This window comes from Octopus sinensis, linkage group LG7 (assembly GCF_006345805.1).
Source record: "Octopus sinensis linkage group LG7, ASM634580v1, whole genome shotgun sequence".
NCBI lineage: Eukaryota > Metazoa > Mollusca > Cephalopoda > Octopoda > Octopodidae > Octopus > Octopus sinensis.
Window position 1 is genome coordinate 104811200 of NC_043003.1, and position 19902 is coordinate 104831101.

General features: G+C 38.6%; 1 protein-coding gene and 1 long non-coding RNA gene across 3 annotated transcripts in view; one reads left to right on the forward strand and one right to left on the reverse strand.

Moving 5' to 3' along the window:
- The window catches only part of LOC115214067 (peroxisomal 2,4-dienoyl-CoA reductase), a 33385-nt gene extending 30993 nt beyond the window's left edge, over positions 1-2392 (reverse strand). The window contains exon 1 of one of the 2 annotated variants that reach the window (XM_036505050.1): positions 2111-2392. In XM_036505050.1, coding sequence (XP_036360943.1) covers positions 2111-2178 — 68 coding nt within the window. In that variant the 5' untranslated portion in view covers positions 2179-2392. The remainder of the gene's footprint in view (positions 1-2110) is intronic. The other variant, XM_029783108.2, reaches the window with a different exon arrangement.
- Positions 304-19893, forward strand: LOC118764370. The gene is made up of 3 exons (XR_005000202.1): positions 304-449; positions 7780-7783; positions 19882-19893. It is a non-coding gene; the product is annotated as an uncharacterized LOC118764370 (long non-coding RNA).
- Positions 19894-19902: the final 9 nt, after the last annotated feature.

The following is a 19902-nucleotide window of genomic DNA, read 5'->3' on the forward strand; positions in this document are numbered from 1 at the left end:
ACTTTCTATGGTCATTCAAAACCGTCCAAGGGTGGTCGTGCACATCTTTACATTTCCTCAGTCACCCTGCAAAGCCATTAAAAAATCAATAGAAGTGACTTTTTTGTAAATTTTCTATCCGAAACCCAATCAAAATGCCCGAAACTTGATACGCTAGCTGTATGTGATTGGTTGGAGATTTGGACAGAACACGCGTGTATGTGCGCATGCACGCAGCTGTATATGCATGCACTAGCACTATGACCCGGCGTTGCCGGGTCATAGTGATAGTTATTATTATTATAGACGTCACACAGTATCCAATATCGTGCGGTTGATGACTAAAGATATTGTGTCTAATGGGGGTCTGTACTGTTTGTCAAGTCACAACAAGGACCTCAGACAGACAGTAGTTTACGCAATATGCATGCAGCTCCAAGTAATGCTGCCTTTTGCAATACATCTAGATTGTTGGGTATTTCTAAGGTTTCCTGATGTTTTTTCTGATTGGGTGGTATTGAACCCACTGCTCTGATGACAATAGGGATAACCTTTATGTTCGACTCTCGTAGCTGCCACATCTTAGCTATCTCAATTCTCAGGTCTCCATATCTATCAGCCTTTTCTCTTTCTTTCATGATGATCTGTTGATCTCCTGGCACTGCCGCGTCGATTATTAGGCACTCTTGTTTGTCCCTCCTAAAGGTTATCAGATCCAGCCTTCGGTGCTCTAACACCTTGTCTGTCTGGAAATCAAGGTCCCAGAGGATTTTTGCCTTCCCCTTTTTGTCCATTACCTTTTCCAGTGTACCAAGCACCTGTAACCTCATATCCATACTTACAGTATAAGAGCCAGTGGAGGTTTTGGGCTACCTTGTTGTGTCTATGCTTGTACTTTTTCTGCACAAGACTTTCACAAACACTAACCTCTGCAGAGGTCTGAAGCACTTCTGCGGTATATATTATTATTATTATTATGGATTTTTACCTTTTGACCGGCAGATTTAGAAAATAATTTTTTGTAACCAAAGACTTTCAAACTTCGTATACTGGTAGAATGTGTCATATAAAACATCTTTTACTCTTAGAGTTTTTGAGAAAAGTTTATATTTACGAAGTTATTTCGTGTTAAAGTTGTCGTATTTTGGTAATTTCAACCAATCAATGACGTGTATTCAGCTGAATAAAATTACTGCTGTTGTTTGTCAACAACAACAACTTCCGGCGGTGTATATTTCGTTTGTCACTGTTATTTATGACTACCCTAACCTTAAAACTAGTACAAACGCACGAACGATGTCATAAATAACAGTGACAAACGAAAAATACACCGCATATAGTTGTTGTTGACAAACACCGGCAGTAATTTTATTCAGCTGAATACACGTCATTGATTGGTTGAAATTACCAAAATACGAGAACTTTAACGTGAAATAACTTCGTAAATATAAGTTTTTCTCAACAACACTAAGAGTAAAAGATGTTTTATATGACACATTCTACCAGTGTCCGAAGTTTGAAAGTGTTTAGTTACAAAAAATTATTTTTTAAATCTGTAGGTCAAAAGGTAAAGATCCCGTTTGGGTAATAGAAAAAAGTTTAACGAAAAAAAAATTCCATGCATAATGTTAAGAAATAAATTCATAAATGAATTCTCCTCATTTTTAAGTGCGTTAATGCTCACAAAATCGGTTCGAAACGGGGAAGGGTGCAAAAAGAAAAAAAAAATCGTTTTCGAAATTATTTTGGTAGAAAAACAAACGGCATTAGGAATGAAATTGAAAGCAGATCGATGGTACACATGCTATGTAACAGGTCCTGTTAGCATCACCTTTAATAATGCGATAAAAAAACTGATGTTGTGACAGTAAACATTAACTAAAGTTTTTTTTTTAAATGTCAACAATTGATATGTAAACGAAAAAAGAACATATTTGTTTTGTTAACGGGTGAAGATCTTTATATTTTCCTGCTCACATCAATCATATTTGGAAAAAAAAACGCCCCCCCCCCAGTTTCCACAAGTTATAAAGATATTTATAGATATAACAATAGTCGAACAATAAATAAGATGATGTAACAAAAGCTGTAGTTAAATGTTCTGTTAGTAAACACTAATATTTATACTGACTTGAGTAAATCGGGATGGTATAAATATTCATAGTCCAAACAGACTGGTTCGTCTCCACTGGCAGCCATGCTTTGAATGTCTTTAGTTGTTATCTCCTTTGTTAATGTTTAGTAATAGGTCAAACCTGATAAACCAAACTTATCATCAAAAGTGCTCAGTGCGTGACCAAATACACACACACTCTTTCTTTCTCTCTCTCTCAGGAATTGCAACAGGCGTGTTTATCTCCAGTCTCGAGCTAATCGACTTTTTCGTTTTCCACATGAAACGGAAAATAAGGCTGGAGAAGAAATGCCTGTCGCAAAGTGTGTTTCGTAAAAGATGGAAGTATATAGCAAGTATGTTGCGAGCGAAAGAACCTGTTTAAACGAGAATATAAAAAAGGAGAAAGCAAAGTCTTCAGTGTGAGTATGTGGTTTGTGGGGTCAACCGCGTCCTCCGCTTCATTTTTTGTTAATCACTCATTCTCATTTAATTGTATATATTTTAATTGTTCGTTTATTCATACGTTTCGTCTCATTCGATACCCTGACCCCAATGTTTGTTTTGTCTGTCCCCGTATCGTCCCCTCTTTTTCTCAACCTTATGGTGAATAAAGAAATACTCTCTCTCTCTCTCCAAGATCACTCACCCATGGCAGTTTGTGAATGTACTTTTAAGGCCAACTTTTAGTCCCTTGCGAGCATTTCTAGGCTTCGTGATTAATTCAGTTCTCATGCAAACTGAATGTGGTTTTATTTAACAATGATGGGCCAGTCTTCGGCTACATTTTGAGATAATTCAAGTTTTGTTTATTAAAAAAAAGGTTACGTCAAAAATGGCAAAACTGACTTTGAATTAAAACATCTCAGTTATTTTAAAAGAAAATTATAAATTAATTGGGTTTAAAAGAATATACTCATTGAAAAGAATCTTTTGGTGAAAATATCTTCAATAGGTATAAGCTACGAAAAAAGTAATGCTTTAAGTGACGAAAAAATGGTAAGTAAGCCACAAAACATATGGCCTGGAGCAGGTTTTGTTCGGTTCGCAGCAGTGACGAAAGGGACCTAATGGGAGTTGTCGCGCTTCTTACCAAAGAACTCTGAGATTAATCTTACGGTGGAACTCCACTAAAAAAATATTAGCTATAAAAAGATGGTGTGGCGATCACTTTAACAAATTAGAATATTTTTGGCATTTTAAGATATTTATCCTTATAAAAGATGATGTTTAAAGTCATGGGTACTAATTGAGAACAGTGTTCCCGGTGCGCGCACTCGCGTACCCGCGCTAGCTAGTCGTGACTAGTCGATCCTTTGTGTTTTGTGTGTTATTTACTTTGTTTAAAAAATTATTTTGTGTTTTATTTACTTTGCTAGATAGTTGTTGTAGGATCGACTAGTCACGACTAGCTAGCGCGGATGCGCGAGTGCGCGCACCAGGACCACTGTTCTCAAGTAGTACCAAGTCATGGAGTGCTTAGCTTCGTGGTAAAGAGCCGATGTTTGAGACACCATGTAGCGGTTTACTGGCCTCTTTTTTTTCTCCGTTTTCTAAGAAGTATTTAGCCTATCTTCTAACCTGTTTTCATAACTATTTTGTGTTCAGCATTTACTTCAGATGAAAGAGCTACACGAGAAGAATCTAATGGTATAAACCTTGTCAAAAAATATTAGTTACAAAAAGAAAAAAAAAGATTTTAAATGATGAAAAACAGTGATAATTTTAAGAAATTATAATATTTTTGTCTTTTTTAGAGAAAAAATCTATTTGAATTCACAAATGAATGCGTTCGTCGAGACGAATATTTTGGAGAAAACCCTCTCTAAAGATATCTTTATATATAAAAGAGAGGTTGTGTGCTGTCTGTCTCCTATGATTTAGATTCCTAACTACTCCCACATTTTGCGGTGCAGTTTAACCAAAACCGGGTATCTTATAGTCGTGATTCATATCGAGCCCTTCTGGGTATTAGCGCGCGTCTACGATGAGTCTACGATTTTAAAAAAAAGTTACCATCAATTTTTCCCATTTTTAATGCATTTTTGGCATATATAAGGGAAATAACTCTCTAAAAATGTCTACGATGAGTCAACGATTTAAAAAAAAATTTACCATCATTTTTTTGCTATTTTTTGGCTATAACTCTCTAAAAATGCTTGTATAGTTATTTCCCTTATAAACCCGAGCAACGCCGGGCGATACTGCTAGTTAAGCATAAAAAAGTGTAGTGGGAAAGGTGTAGCAGATGAAGTAGACACGTAGACAACATCAAAGTAAAGCAATTGGAAAGCATCAGATTGTTGTTTAAATAATTTATTTAATCGACACTTGCATTTACGTGTTGTATACAGCAGAAAATTCACCACATAACATTACCAACTTGCTTCGATTTGGCGAAGAAGAAAAACAGGGAAAATATTGTGTCGATGTTATGAGGTAGAACCGGGCATGTTTTGTGTCTGTGTGTGCGTTGGTCATTCAGTGGTGTTTGTTTATGTTCTGCTACTGTGTTGGGTCGTTCATGCTGAATATGTGGTTCTCTGTTTGCTTGACTGGCACAAGATACTTGCTGGCTGTCTCTTGACAGTTCGCCTGGTGATGGCTATCTGCCTTTGTCGTATGTCTGACTGTATTTATAATGGTCATGACAGCTAGAAAGACAAACATACCACAGGAGTAATTTCTACCTATGTAGGTTGCCTCCTGTCCACTTGAACCTGAAATGACACGGCTCAGGTCATAGGTCAAAGAGAAAAACTATCCATCACTTTTTGACAGAACAAAGAAATTTCTTTCGTGCCTGTTTGGCCAGTGGTGGATCAGATGAGCGAGAATCCTTAGATTCGGTTTCGAATCTCAGCTTGGAAAAAGGAAGTGTTAGTTTTTACAAAAGTTGTGATTTTTTTGTGATTTTTTTTTTTTGCAATATTAACTTTTATTATTCTATTTTTGCATTAAAATATAAATATTAAAAACAGTAAAATAAGAAAAATTCACTCATTAAAAAACATTATTAATTATTTAATTACAATATAACATTATTTTATAATGGGTAAACAAAATTTCTAAGTTTGAACAAAACCTGAATTTTAAAAATATTTACAATAGAATCATTTTTTTTTTTCAATTATAAATTATAAAGATAAATATAATTAATTATAATAGTAGAAGCATTGCCTGGAAAAAGGTGGACTAGAATGAAAAATGTAGGTGCAGAATCCTGGAAAAGTACAGAACAAGAAGAAAAAAAAGCTTAAAATATTGCTGCTGAATTTGGAATTTGTTAAATAAATTTCTGAAATTGTTCATCAAACAGTGTGTGCACTGTTTTGTTTTTTATATTTATTCTCACAACCGTTGGAGTGCGATATGCTCTTCATGACCGCAGGTTAGTGAGACGGTTGTGACTTGTAAATAGTTTTGAGTAGAAAACCAGAAAGAGAAGTATGAACCCGCAATGCACATGTCATGTCTTGCTTTATCTCACTGTTTCAATTATGCAGATAACACCTTGTAAATACATATATGCTCCTATTGTTGTCCTGACAAGATATTGGGCACCGAGTACTTACTAACTACAGTTCGTGTAATTTCTGTCTTATGTGAACAACTTCAGTTTCCCATAATGCTCTGAAAATATATTTCATATATATATATATCATCATCATCATTTAGCGTCCGCTTTCCATGCTAGCATGGGTTGGACGGTTCAACTGGGGTCTGTGAAGCTGGAAGGCTTCATCAGACCCAGTCAGATCTGGCAGTGTTTCTACGGCTGGATGCCCTTCCTAACGCCAACCACTCCGTGAGTGTAGTGGGTGCTTTTTACATGCCACCCGCACAGGTGCCAGACAAGGCTGGCAAACGGCCACGAACGGATGGTGCTTTTACGTGTCACCGGCACGGGGGCCAGGCGAGGCTGGCAACGGACACGAACGGATGGTGCTTTTACATGCCACCGACACGGGGGCCAGACAGGGCTGGCAAACGGCCACGAACGGATGGTGCTTTTACGTGTCACCGGCACGGGGGCCAGGCGAGGCTGGCAACGGACACGAACGGATGGTGCTTTTACATGTCACCGACATGGGGGCCAGACAGGGCTGGCAAACGGCCACGAACGGATGGTGCTTTTACATGTCACCGACATGGGGGCCAGACAGGGCTGGCAAACGGCCACGAACGGATGGTGCTTTTACGTGTCACCGGCACGGGGGCCAGACAGAGCTGGCAAACGGCCACAAACGGATGGTGCTTTTACGTGTCACCGGCACGGGGGCCAGGCCAGGCTGGCAACGAACACAAATGGCTGGTGCTTTTACGTGCCACCGACACGGGGGCCAGACAGGGCTGGCAAACGGCTACGAATGGATGGTGTTTTTACGTGTCACCTGCACGGGGGCCCTGATGTTGATCGACCTCAATTTGGTTTGATTTTGATTTTGACTGTTCTCACTGGTCTTGCCGGGTTTTCTCATGCACAGCATACTTCCAAAGGTCTCGGTCACTGGTCATTTCCTTGGTGAGACCTAAAGTTCGAAGGTCGTGCTTCACCGCCTCGACCCAGGTTTTCCTGGGTCTACCTCTTCCACAGGTCCCCTCAACTGCCAGGGTGTGGCACTTTCGCACACAACTATCTTCAGCCATTCTCATCACATGACCATACCAGCGCATACGTCTCTCTTGCACACAACAACTGATGCTTCTTAGGTTCAACTTTTCTCTCAAGGTACTTACACTCTGTCGATTATGAACACTGACGTTACACATCCATCGGAGCATACTAGCTTCATTTCTTGCGAGCTTACGCAAATCCTCAGCAGTCACAGCCCAAGTTTCACTACCATGTAGCATGGCTGTACGTACACATGCATCATACAGTCTGCCTTTTACTTTGAGCGAGAGGCCTTTTGTCACCAGCAGGGGTAAGAGCTCTCTAAACTTTGCCCAGGCTATTCTTACTCTAGCAGTTATACTTTCAGCGCACCCACCCCCGCTACTGACTTGGTCACCTAGGTAACGGAAACTATCAACTACTTCTAGCTTTTCTCCCTGGAAAGTGACGGAAGTTGGTCTCAGAGCATTTTCAGTGTTAATTGTTCCTGAGCATCTGCCACATACAAAAACCATCTTCCTAGTTAGCCTTCCTTTGACATTGCTGCACCTCTTATGTGTCCATAGCTTACACTGGATGCATCTTATAGAGTTTCTACCTACACCTTTTCTACAGATCGAGCAGGGCCATCTACCTGAAGGCGTTTGTGATTGGTCTACCTTCCTACTTATTAGGACTTTGGTTTTGGCTAGGTTGATTCTAAGGCCCTTCGATTCTAAACTTTGTTTCCATACCTGAAACTTCTCCTCTAGTTCTGATAGAGACTCAGCAATTAGAGCAAGGTCATCAGCATAGAGGAGCTCCAAGGGGCATCCTGTCTTGAATTCCTCCGTTATTGCCTGGAGGACTATGATAAATAGGAGGGGACTGAGGACTGAACCTTGGTGGACCCCAACCTCTACCCTGAATTCTTCACTGTACTCGGTGCCAACCCTCACCTTACTAGCAGCGTCTCTGTACATGGCTTGTACAGCTTTCACTAACCATTCATCTATCCCTAGTTTCCTCATTGACCACCAGATGAGGGATCGGGGGACCCTGTCGAAGGCTTTCTCCATATCAACAAAAGCCAGGTATAGGGGCTTGTCTTTGGCTAGGTATTTCTCTTGCAGCTGTCTTACCATGAAAATAGCATCAGTAGTACTTTTCCCTGGCACGAACCCAAACTGCATCTGATCTAGGCTAACTCTCTCTCTAATTAGTTGGGCTATAACCCTCTCTGTAACCTTCATTACCTGATCCAGCAGCTTGATACCCCTGTAGTTATTTGTATCTAGGGCGTCACCTTTACCTTTGTAGCAGCTGACTATTATGCTGCTACACCAGTCATTGGGAATGACTCCTTCGTGTATCACCTGGTTAACTATACGGGTGACTAGGCTATAGCCGACACTACCAGATATTTTGAGCATCTCTGCAGTAATTCCTGATGGGCCTGGGGCTTTCCCTGTTTTCATGCTTTTAATTGCCTTATCTACTAAGGAACTGTCAACTCGGATTGCTGGTCCCTCTGTTGGGTCAACATTCAGCAGACTCTCTTTATCCCATTCATTTTCCTCATTCAGCAACCTTTCATAGTGGCTTCTCCAAACCTCTCTCTTTGCATCCTCATTTAGCGCAAGTGAGCCATCATCCGTGCGAACACATTTTTCTCCTACCATGTCACGATTCTCTCTTACACACTGTCTTGCAACACGAAATACCTCAAGTCTTTCATCCTCACGGCGCAGGACATTGGCAAATTTTTTCCTATCTGCTTCCCCTCTGGCTAAATAAACCTGCCTCCTAGCTTCCCTTCTTGCAGTCTGATACACTTCCCTGCTACCACCGTTCTTCCAGTCCTTCCAAGCCTGTTTCTTTTGTCTAATAGCCCTGTCAACAGTATTGTTCCACCACCACGTTATTTTGGGTCTTGTGGGGACTTTGCACCAGCCACAGATCTGGTCAGTGGCTTTCATAGCCAATGAAAAATGCAGACACGTAGTTACAATGTTCTTAACAATTAAACGTGGAAAAGTAGAGGACAAGAAATAACTCATTAAAATTAGAGTTTAAAATATTGTTACTAAAATTAAAATTAAAAAATTTTTTATTAATTCATTAAGTACAAAAAGTAAAATTAAAATAAAAAACAAAAAGTGAAATTAATTGAATTTTTAGAAAAATATGAAAAAGTACCCTGAATAGATTTTTGTAGAGGACTCAAGGTACAACAATTTTAACAACTACAGGCAATTAGAGGGTATTGGTATATTTTATATTTTCAGGTGTGGTGCTACAACTGACACATTAACTCAAGAAACATGTAATATTCTCAATTCTTTGCCTGTCCATACATAATTATTCATTAAAATTAAACCAGGTATTAATGATATTCTAACTTAAGTCATCTGGTGTTGTTCATTTGTTGTCCCTCATAAATTGAAAAATTTGAATTTTATTCTATGATTTAAAATGATTAGAAACTTAAATTCTACATTATTGGTTTCATGGACAGTTTCCTGGCACCAATGTATTGCTAAATACTATAGAAAAGGAGCATAAGATATATGTTTAACAAGTTATATGCTGGACTGCATGCTACATCCAACACCACTATCATGCAATTTTCTTGCTTACTTTTTATTGCAAATTTTTAAAATTGAAGTCAATAATTTTGATTTAAAAATTTCTTTGTATTAAGCTAAAATATTTGTCTTATTTTTTAATTTTATTTTCTTGACAAAACTCATTATTCAAAGATTTTAAATCACATGTACTGTGTTATCAAATTAAACTCATGTAGAATATATGTAATTCAAAAGAGTAAAAAATAGTAAAAAATGAATTTTCTAAAGACACAAAAGAATAACTTTCTTTAACCCTTTCATTACCAACCCGCCTGAAACCGCCTCTGGCTCTGTAGTACAAATGTCTTATTTTCAAAAATTCTGCATTAAAATCTTCCACCAAACCTTAGTCACAATTTATGTCCCTAACACTAGCTTAATGATAACTAAGTTATTTTACTAAATTCTTTGTTATATTTAAAATTAATTGTAAGAAACACAGCGCATCTCAAAATAAATATGGTAACAAAAGGGTTAAAGTTTGCATTATGAGATAACACAATACTTTCTATTTGCAGTTGGAAAAATATATAGTGAACAAATTGAGTGCAAAATGTAGAAATGACTCTAGCTATTTTTAAAAATCTTCAGGGTTATAATTGTCAGTTTTGCTTAAATTGCTGTTATGTGATTTCTTAAAATATATAAGTTTGTAATATCAAATTTTTAATGTGTAAACTTATAGGCCATAACAAACACTATGTCCAAAATTGACAAAGATAATCTTATTCAGACGTATTAACGCTTCCAACTCTGTATAGAAGCAGCCATTGATTTTAATGGTGAATTCATTGAATAGTTGAGATAAAAGGATACCCAAGATTATTTCTACTAATTTTTTTTCAATTACAACTTTCTTTCATCATCATCATCATCGTTTAGCATCCGTTTTACGATGATGATGATGATGATGATCAAACAATAACTCTGAGCACCTTTTCAAACTCCACCCATCTAACACCCGTGGACATATTTACAAAGTAAGAAAACACCACAGCTCCCATGACCTCAGGAAACATTTTTTCATGCTGAGAGTTGCTGAAGCATGGAACAAACTGCCAGCATCAGTTGTTAGTTGTCGGAGCACTGCATCCTTCAAGACTTCCATGCTTCCTGAGATTCGCCAACACTACACTTGATTTTCTCCCCTCCATACACACACAGGCATGTATCTGTTCGCTTTCCAGACATTTCTACATTACTGCATACACTTTATATGCACTTTCTGACAAGTTGTGGTGCACCTGAGCACTGTATACAATAATTTCATTATTTTATTATTATTATGATGATAGCTGCATTATATTTAACAGAATAAACTGATTGTTTAAGGGTTAAACTAATAACACAGTAACTACATGATTAATACTGTTTTAATATATTCATTAGCAGTTAAGCCCGGTTTCACCCGGTCTGTTTGGCTGATGTTGTTGTGATCGTTTTTGGTTAGGCATAATCTATAGCAGCATTTCTCAACTTTATCATTTCGGGTCCCCTGTTTCGATTGGAGCCTCCAGCTGTATGAAAATTTTCCCCCCCACCCTGTCAGAATACACCTTCAGGGGTTGTGAAGAAAGAATTTGCATGTAGTCTGTTTCTGAGAGCTATTCTATTGGACCTCTGTCTAATCATTAAAACATTTATTTTATTATGAACATATAAAGAAATTATACATTAATCCCTATTTTTGTAAGCAGTCGTATCCGTAAAAATTTTATTTGCAGAGAGCAGAAATTGAAAGAAGGTATGTGAAAAGGACGTGTGTGTGTGCATGCATGCATGCTTGCACGTGTGTATGTGAGAGAGAAAGAGGGTGAGAAAGAGAGATAGAGTGAGAGAGTGAAGGTGTGTGTCATTGAGTTACGTTGGCTGGCACGGCGACCACAAAGCTTTTGAGGCGGCAGATGACTGGGGTGATTTGAAAGATGTGAAGAAATGCTGTCTTTTCAGTGGAATGCTTCTTTGTAGGAAATGTTTCTCGTTTTCCCTTCTGATGCACAAATGTATAGACTTTGTGGCCTGCCAACATGGGAGCATCCAATGTAAAGTTGACCGTGGGAGAACACTTGCTCTGTGAGATTTAAACCAACCATTTGCAATGATTGACCCTGTGCCTTATTTATTGTCATTGCAAAGGAGAGTTTGATAGGAAATTGAAGCTGCTTAAACATGTAGATCTTATCGGAGGGAGTGAGGGACATTTGAGTTATAAGAACATCTTGACCAGCGGCCGGTCCATTCAATTCTATTGGACCTCTGTCTAATCACGTCTTTTAAGGTACACACACATACATAGAAAATGTGAGGTCATGGTTGAAATTTTTTACGATAGTTGATTTATGGAAAGGATTAAAAAGAAAACGCGGACAAAAAGCACTCGTTTTTTCACAATGAAAACTTGTTTCCTAGTAGCCGGAATTTCACGACAAAATGTATGTTTATTATGCACAACAGCCTGCAGTGCATGCTGCTGGGCATTAAAAGCTAATCGCACAAACCTAGAGGGGCTCCGGGCCCCCTTGAATCGATAAAATATCACTCTTTTTGCCATAGCAACCACATCTTTATAGCTTGTAAATTTTAACCATTGCGGGTCTCATCCTCACCACGCATTTAGTATCTCTGCCAATTTTCAGCTCAATCCTAGCACATCTAGTGCCATTGAATCCTTACCAAAGCCAAAGTGTGCAAGTTTTTTTCCTCTTTTATATAGGTAGATAATGTGTGTGTGTGTATACATATAAACCAGTGACAGATATTTAATACAATCAAGGGTCTCCAGAATTTCTGAAAACACTCCACTCCTTCAACTCAGTACCTCTCGGCAGACAATGTTCTTAGTAACAGTTCGCCCTCTTCTGCTTCCTTGTCTGTCTCCATCACCTTAACCCTTACATCTGAGAGTTTGTAAGCTCTAGAGTATGCCACATACAACTGCCCATGACTGAACACTGGCTGAGGTAAGAACAATCCCACCTTCTCAAATGTCTGCCCCTGTAACTTGTTAATACTCATGACATATGACAAATGGGGACAGAAACTGGGTTCTCTCCAAGGTGAATGGCAAGTTAGGGTTGCTTGGAGCCAGCTTTATTCTGGGGATGAGGACACGTCTGCCAATTAGTGAGCCACTAATCAAGGAAGCTTCGATTGAATGTTGATGCATGGCCACCATTTCCAGTCTTGTACCATTGCAGAGTCCATTCTGGATAGAAATGGTACAAAGAAGCATTACTATAGAGCTGGATGTTAAACTCAAATTACGAGGAGGCATTCTTGATGGTGTCAAAGAGTTTAGAAATTCAAGTGAATAGCACTCAGCCTCAGCAGGATCATTTGTCATCTGTATTATAATAGGTGCAGCAGTCACCTGGAAGTTGTCTCAAAACTTCTTCATTGATCAGGAGGCAGCCTGAGTTCTTTGGCGAAAGAATTACTCTGCTCCTTTTCTCTTCTTCAGATGCAAAAAAAAAAAAACCTCCACATTTTGAGTAACATTTTATTTCAATTACAAAATTTGTTTTATTTATTTATCTTATTAAATAGATATATTTGTCCAAAGCAGATTACGTTTGAATGACATTTGATTTCAATTTCAAAATTTGTTTCCTTAGATATATAGATAAAAAGCCTATCCCCGATTTACAGTTTACACATATCTAAACATGTATGTAAAGATGCACACACAGAATGTCACACATTCACACACACACACACACTTTCTATTACCACACTCTCTCTCTCCCTCTCACTCTGACTCTTTCTCTCTCACTTCCTCTTCGTCCCTCCTCTGTATCGAAAAGTAACATTGAAAATTTACTGTGGTTATTTCCCTTCGATTCAACAATTTATCTACTTGTGTTCCGTATAGATGTGTCTATTCTATCTATCTATACACACACACACAGAATGTTACATGTTCACATTTCAAATTTAGATATTCTAGATCTTTTCGGTTTGATCGGCAGTTTTCTCTAGCGGTGTCATATGAAATTGTCACCCATAATTATGACCCTAGTATCGATCTATTGCATTTCAATCTGTTTTAGGGATAGGGTTAGGGGTGGGGTGAGGGTATCTTTTTTTTCTTCAGAAATGTAAATAAACCCAATCTGTTTCTTAAATGAGGGACATATTCATACGGCACAGAATGTTTTCACCTCAATAGACGGTCATTGATTGGTTGAAATTGCCGAAATTGAAGAAAAAAAAACAAATATCTTACAAACTATAGGATTTTCTCAATAAAGCCAAGAGAAAAAGATGTTTTATAAACACATTCTACCAGTATACGAAGTTTAAAATTTTTTAGTTACCTAGAAATTATGTTAAAAACTGTCGTTCAGACAGAAAAGATCCTATATTCTTATATTATTCAAACATGATAGGAAAAAAATAACTTAGCATGCCAAAAAATAGACCATACACCTGCACTTTCGGTTTTTTAATTAAACAGTTTTTAAAATTTATATGTGCGAGCAAGTGTATTTGCATTAATATTTTATATTATTTCCATTATTTAGTAACACTAATAATGCAAAAAATAAATTTTTTGTATCTTTTTAATTTGATCATCTAAGATAAAAACTATTTGCAATTTTTTCAAATTCATTTGATGTAGATGTTTCTATGAAATTTTTCTATACAATCTATAAAAAAATATGTTTTTATTGATTAAGTAATCAATAAAAGGTTTAAGATAAAAATACCTCTTAGGGTACTTTATCATATTTTTCTAAAAATTCAATCAATTTCACTTTTATTTTTTTTTTTATTTTATTTCTTGTACTTAATGAATAATTAAAAAAAATTTTTATTTTAATTTTAGTAGCGATATTTTAAACTCTAATTTTAATGAGTTATTTCTTGTCCTCTACTTTTCTAGGTTTAATTGTTAAGGACATTGTATCTATGCGTCCGCATTTTTCATTGGCCCTATATATATATATATATATATATATATATATATATATAAAAATATATATGAAATATATATATATATATATAAATATATATATACTAGCAGTATCGCCCGGCGTTGCTCAGGTTTGTAAGGGAAATAACTATAAAGCATTTTTAGAGAGTTATAGCCAAAAAATAGCAAAAAAATGGAAACAAATTATGGTAAATTTTTTTTGAGAGTAAAAAAAGGTGGAGTTGCGTCCCCTAGAGAGTTTGCGGTTTGTGTTTCTGATTCTCGACCCCATGTCGAATTTATCGATTTTTTTCAGAACTGGGGGAACTTTTCAAAATTTTCGCTGCGTTAGTTTTGAATTATGACATTGGGCTATGTGTGTGTCAAGTTTCATCAGAATCGGTTGAAAGCCGTGGTCAGGGTGAGGGTACAAGCAAACAGACACACAGAAACACGCACAGACAAACTGCCGTTTATATATAGAGAGATATTATGAATAAAAACTTACTTGGAAGAGGATGTGTGGCGTTTCATCATATAATAACAAAATAATAAATAAAACATATGCATATATACATACATATATGCACGTACCTACATCTATATGTATGTATACATGCATATATAGGTACAGGACACCAAAAAAACGTTGAACACAATGAGAAACGAAAACATAGAAACAAGACCATGGAAATGGACATCTTGTTAAACAATGAAAAGACAGTGTACAAGACGTACAACACAAAGAAAATTCCCCTTCTTCAGCCGCCTCTGTTTCGTCTACTCCGCGTTTCGAAGGTAAAGGTGAGACACGACTTCGGTGAAACGGTCCTTCCCGCAAATAATTTGAGTTTTTTTTTTTTTATATATATATGTATATGTTAGAAGTATTGGGGGTGATGTACAGATTTAATACATATGAAAGAAAAAAGATGTTCAGAATGCTGGATGGTTGTAAAAATATATATTTATTTACATATCACATATTATTTCTTCATATTAGTGCTTTCAACTACTCCTGTAGTTTCATCAGAAATGATTTCTGATGAAACTACAGGAGTAGTTGAAAGCACTAATATGAAGAAATAATATGTGATATGTAAATAAATATATATTTTTACAACCATCCAGCATTCTGAACATCTTTTTTCTTTCACATATATATATGTATAAAATAGCTCCCATGATTACTGAGATAATCTACTATAATAATACTCTTGTGTTTATGAATAAGAAAGGAAGGGGTGATGGTATACTTGGTGGTGTATGCTGGAAAAAATAAATCAAACAGCAGTTCAACTCTGTGGGAATGTATGTGTGTCTGTATGTAAAAGGGGGGTATGTGAATGTGTGTGTGTGTGCGTGTGCATGCTCAGTGGAAGTGGGATGGTACATTTTTGTTCTCTCAGTATTTGGGTCTATTTTTTGATTTGGTTGAATCTTGGTTATTTCTTTTTTGTTCTTGGTCAGTTATTTTTAGCGTTTTGACAGAAAAAAGTCATTCTAAAATTGTTTTCTAACGTAAGCGTGTCCAAACAAGTTGAATGCTTACACAGAGCAGATTTTACAGCCACATTATCCAAACCAACCGAGTGAAACCGGAATTAGTTGCTAGTATATATATATATATTGTTGTTGGCATCCTTTCTGTCTCGGGAGACAATGGAGTTGCGCATGAAGTAGTCTAGTTCGGCTTTTATATTTCATGTCCTGATACATTTCCTGCTGTGGCTGTGTAGTCCTATCCTGGACAAACACTCCCTCTGGCAGGTACCGCAAATGTAGCGAAGACTGTTCCTGGCTGGTTGTAGTGCCATAATCTCTTGTTTACGTCTCTTCCTTTCTTTCCATTTCTCCTCTCTCTCTCTCTCTCTGTCACTCCTTTGTATTCCCTCTTTTACGGTACGTCGCCATTCTCCACGGTTGCCAGCAACTGCCTCCCAACCGCTAATATTGATGTTGCAGGCCTTCATATCCCTTTTGCAAACATCTTTGTAACGTAAGATCGGTCTACCCACAGACCTAGTACCCCTAGCAAGCTCTCCGTAGAGTATGTCCTTGGGGATTCTGCCATTTTGCCATCTTGCCTGCGCAAAACTGGAGAGGACACTTCAGTGCTGCTGTAAAAAGCTGCAGAAACAACACGGGAGGTAACAGTCACGAGTTATATATATATATATATATATATATATATATATATAATTTATATATATATATATTTTATTCTTTTTTAGTTTCAGCTCAGAGCTGCGACCATGCTGATGCACCGCCATTTTGTGCTACACTGTTATTACGACGAACCTCGTCTAATATGTGGCACTTGATGAAGAATGGAGTTTGATATAGCTACCCTCATTTGCACCTCTTGCCGTGAGGTAGGTTCATCTGGGACTCTTGACAGGAAGGGGTCCAGCTTTGATTTAAAAACCGCTACATCTACTTTGTGCAAGTTCCTCAGACCCTTTGGGAGAATATTAAAAAGCTGTGGGCCCTTGAAACCCAGGCTGTTGCAGAAGCTGGTCTTGAAGCGTGATGGCATTGCTGGGATCTTTGGCACTATGCAGTGTCGTCCTGTTCTAGCATTGGTGTAGCTTACAATGCCAAAATTTGGCACAATTCCTTCCAGGATCTTCCAGACATATATTACTGCATACCTCTCCTGTCTTCTCTCCAGGGAGTAGAGACTTAGCTGTTTCAACCTTTCCCAGTAGCTGAGCTGTTGCAAAGAGACGATCTTCTTTGTGAATCTTCTCTGGATTGCTTCAAGGTCCGCTGTTAATCTCACACTGGTGGGTGACCATAGCTGTGAGCAGTAATCCAGGCAGCTGAGGACGAATGTCTGCCAGAGGACCATCATGGTTTCCTTATCTTTGGTTCTGAATGTTCTTAGGATCCATCCAGCCAGTCATCTGCACTTTGCCGCCATCCTGGTAATGTGCACTTGGAAAGAGGTATCCTCACTCATGTCGATACCCAGGTCCCTCACTGACTTAGGCTCTGGGATTGAAATTCCCTGTGGACCTGTGGACCCTGTAGGTTTAATATTCAGTTTTGGATGCTGGTAGCGCAGGGCCTGGAATTTTTCAGCATTAAACCGCATATTATTATCCTCAGCCCATCTGTAAATTGAGTCCAACTCCTGCTGCAGGTGTGCAACACTGCTGGGGTTCTGTATTTTCTGTGAGACTTTCATATCATCTGCATAGCTTGCCAGAGTGGCTATCCAGGCATTTGAGGGCATATCTGAGAGGGCCACTATAAAAAGCAGTGGTCCCAAGACAGTGCCCTGTGGAACACCACTCACTATTTGTGTGTTCATAAAGGTGGCTCCATTAGCCACTACTGCCTGACTCCTATCTTTCAGGAAGTCATGTAACCACACTCCAAGTTTTCCAGCTATGCCGAGGTCATGCAATTTGTGGCATATCATACCATGATCCACCTTGGCAAAAGCTTTTGCTTAATCAAGGTATATTACGTCCACATTTGATTTGTTGAGTAACTGCCTCAACACCCAGTCATAATGCTGTAAGAGCTGGGTCAGGCAGCTCCTACCTGGCTGAAAACCATGTTGGGTTTCACTTAGCAAGTTATTTTTTTCAAGGAATGCGATTAGTTTCCCTCTGACTATCTGTTCCATGACTTTGCTGATGTGTGAAGTCAGAGAGATAGGCCTATAGTTTTTGGCATCTGCTCTATTTCCCCCTTTATGTATTGGGCATATTATTCCCTCCTTCAGCTTGCTTGGCAGTTTGCTATTTGTAAGAAAGCTCTGGAAGAGGCATGTTTACACGATTTGAGGAGGATTGCTGGGAAACCGTTAGGACCAGCAGTTGAGTTTGTGTCCACTTCATCTATGGCTAGTAGTACATCTTCTTCGCTAATGTCAATGTATTCTATTGTAACTGCCTCGCTGGTTATAGGCGAGGCGGAAAAGAAGTCCACTGGTTCGTTCACTTGTCTGTGTTCCAAAAGACACTTTTGAACTGGTCATTCAGTATCTCACTGATCTTAGTTGGACTGTCTATGAGGGAGCCATCCTTTTGGAGGAGGGGTCCTATCTTGTAGTGTACTGAGGCTGTTTCTTTCGCATAATGAAAGAAGGCCTTTGGGTTTGACTAAATGTTTTTTATAACCAAGGCTTCTTTGTCTGCTTTCTCCCTCACATAGGATTGTTGCAGCCTTTTTCCGATCTCAATCAGTGTTGTTTTTAGGCGGGACATTTCGCTACTTTTGGGATGTTGGTTGAGACGATTTGCAACCTTCGTCCGTCGTCTCATGAGGATCTTCCTATCTCTTGGAATCTTGCTCCTATTTGTTTTGGCCTTGTGCTCTGGGACATATTTCTGGCATACGGCTTGCACAGAAGACATGAAACATTCTAGTTTCATGTCAATGTCTGGTGTGGAGAGACATTCCGGCCAGTCCTCTCTGAGGATCTCTTTGGATCGATTTCCAATCTGCTATGTGGAAGTTCAGATTGGAGAGACTTTGGGTGCTTCCTTTAGGCTGTATGTCTCTGGTTACTTTCGGCCCAAGTATAGACAGCTCTATTATGTTGTGATCCGAGACTAATGTTGGTGTCACTTTCACATCATGAATGATGTCCATATTGTTCGTGAAGCAGATATCCAGAATGTTATTCGCCCTAGTTGGCTTGAGTACAACTTGCTCCATGAATAAGGCATTGGTGAGGTTGAGCAGGGACTCCACCTGTGCTTGATTGCAATGAGTCATTCCTGAGAGTATGAGACCTTCAGGCCATTTGACGTTGGGGAAGTTGAAATCACCCATAAGAAATATGGTCACGTGGTGTTCCAGATTCATGAGGATTTCTTTAATTCTTGTGAGGCAATCTTCAAACTTTCCTGTGTGGTTTGGAGCATCAGGTGGCCAATATGTATTGCATATGACTATATTATGTTGTCTTATGTATACAATTAGAGTGTCACATACCGAATTTGAGTATGACAGTAAGACCTGGGGTGTGAGGTCATCACGGATGTATACAGCAACTCCACCATGGCTCCTTTCCCTTCTGTCTGTCTGCAGTATGGCATAGTTTGGTACGTGTACTTCTGCGTCGTCTATGTCAGGGCTGAGGTGAGTTTCCATGAGTGCTATGCATAGGGCTTGATTGCATGCAGTAAAATCTCTCAGGAAAGAACAGGCAACAGGCTCCCAATATTTAGTAAAAGTATTGGGGTGATGACTGTGCAGGCGTTAGGGGAGGCCATCCCGTGTCTGTTGATTGTGGTGGTCTTGCATAGTGGTGGGCAAGGTTCCTTGTTTCTGCTTGGTGCAGCCAGGTTAGCTTCTGGACAATCCTTTGCTCCATGCACAAAAAAGACTCTTGTTCAGCTGCTGCGTTGCGCAGAACATCTGAGGAGCAGACTTCTTTTCTGAATGTTTTCCTGGGAGACATTTCTTGCCTTTCCTCAGTAAAGTTCTTCTCTTTAAGGCCCCTGTAGTTCTGGCGGGGTTGTCGGGTGGGCAAACCGGCAGTTTTTGCCGTCCTCTCCATGCCAACATTTATAATGCCTGAAGTTTAAAGAAAGTATTTATTTACTGTTACGTTACAATACCTTGCCTCGACGGACAGGTTGATAAATCCAAAAGCATGCGAAAGTTAAGTTTGCTGCAGTAGAATGTTTCTTTACCTAGTTTT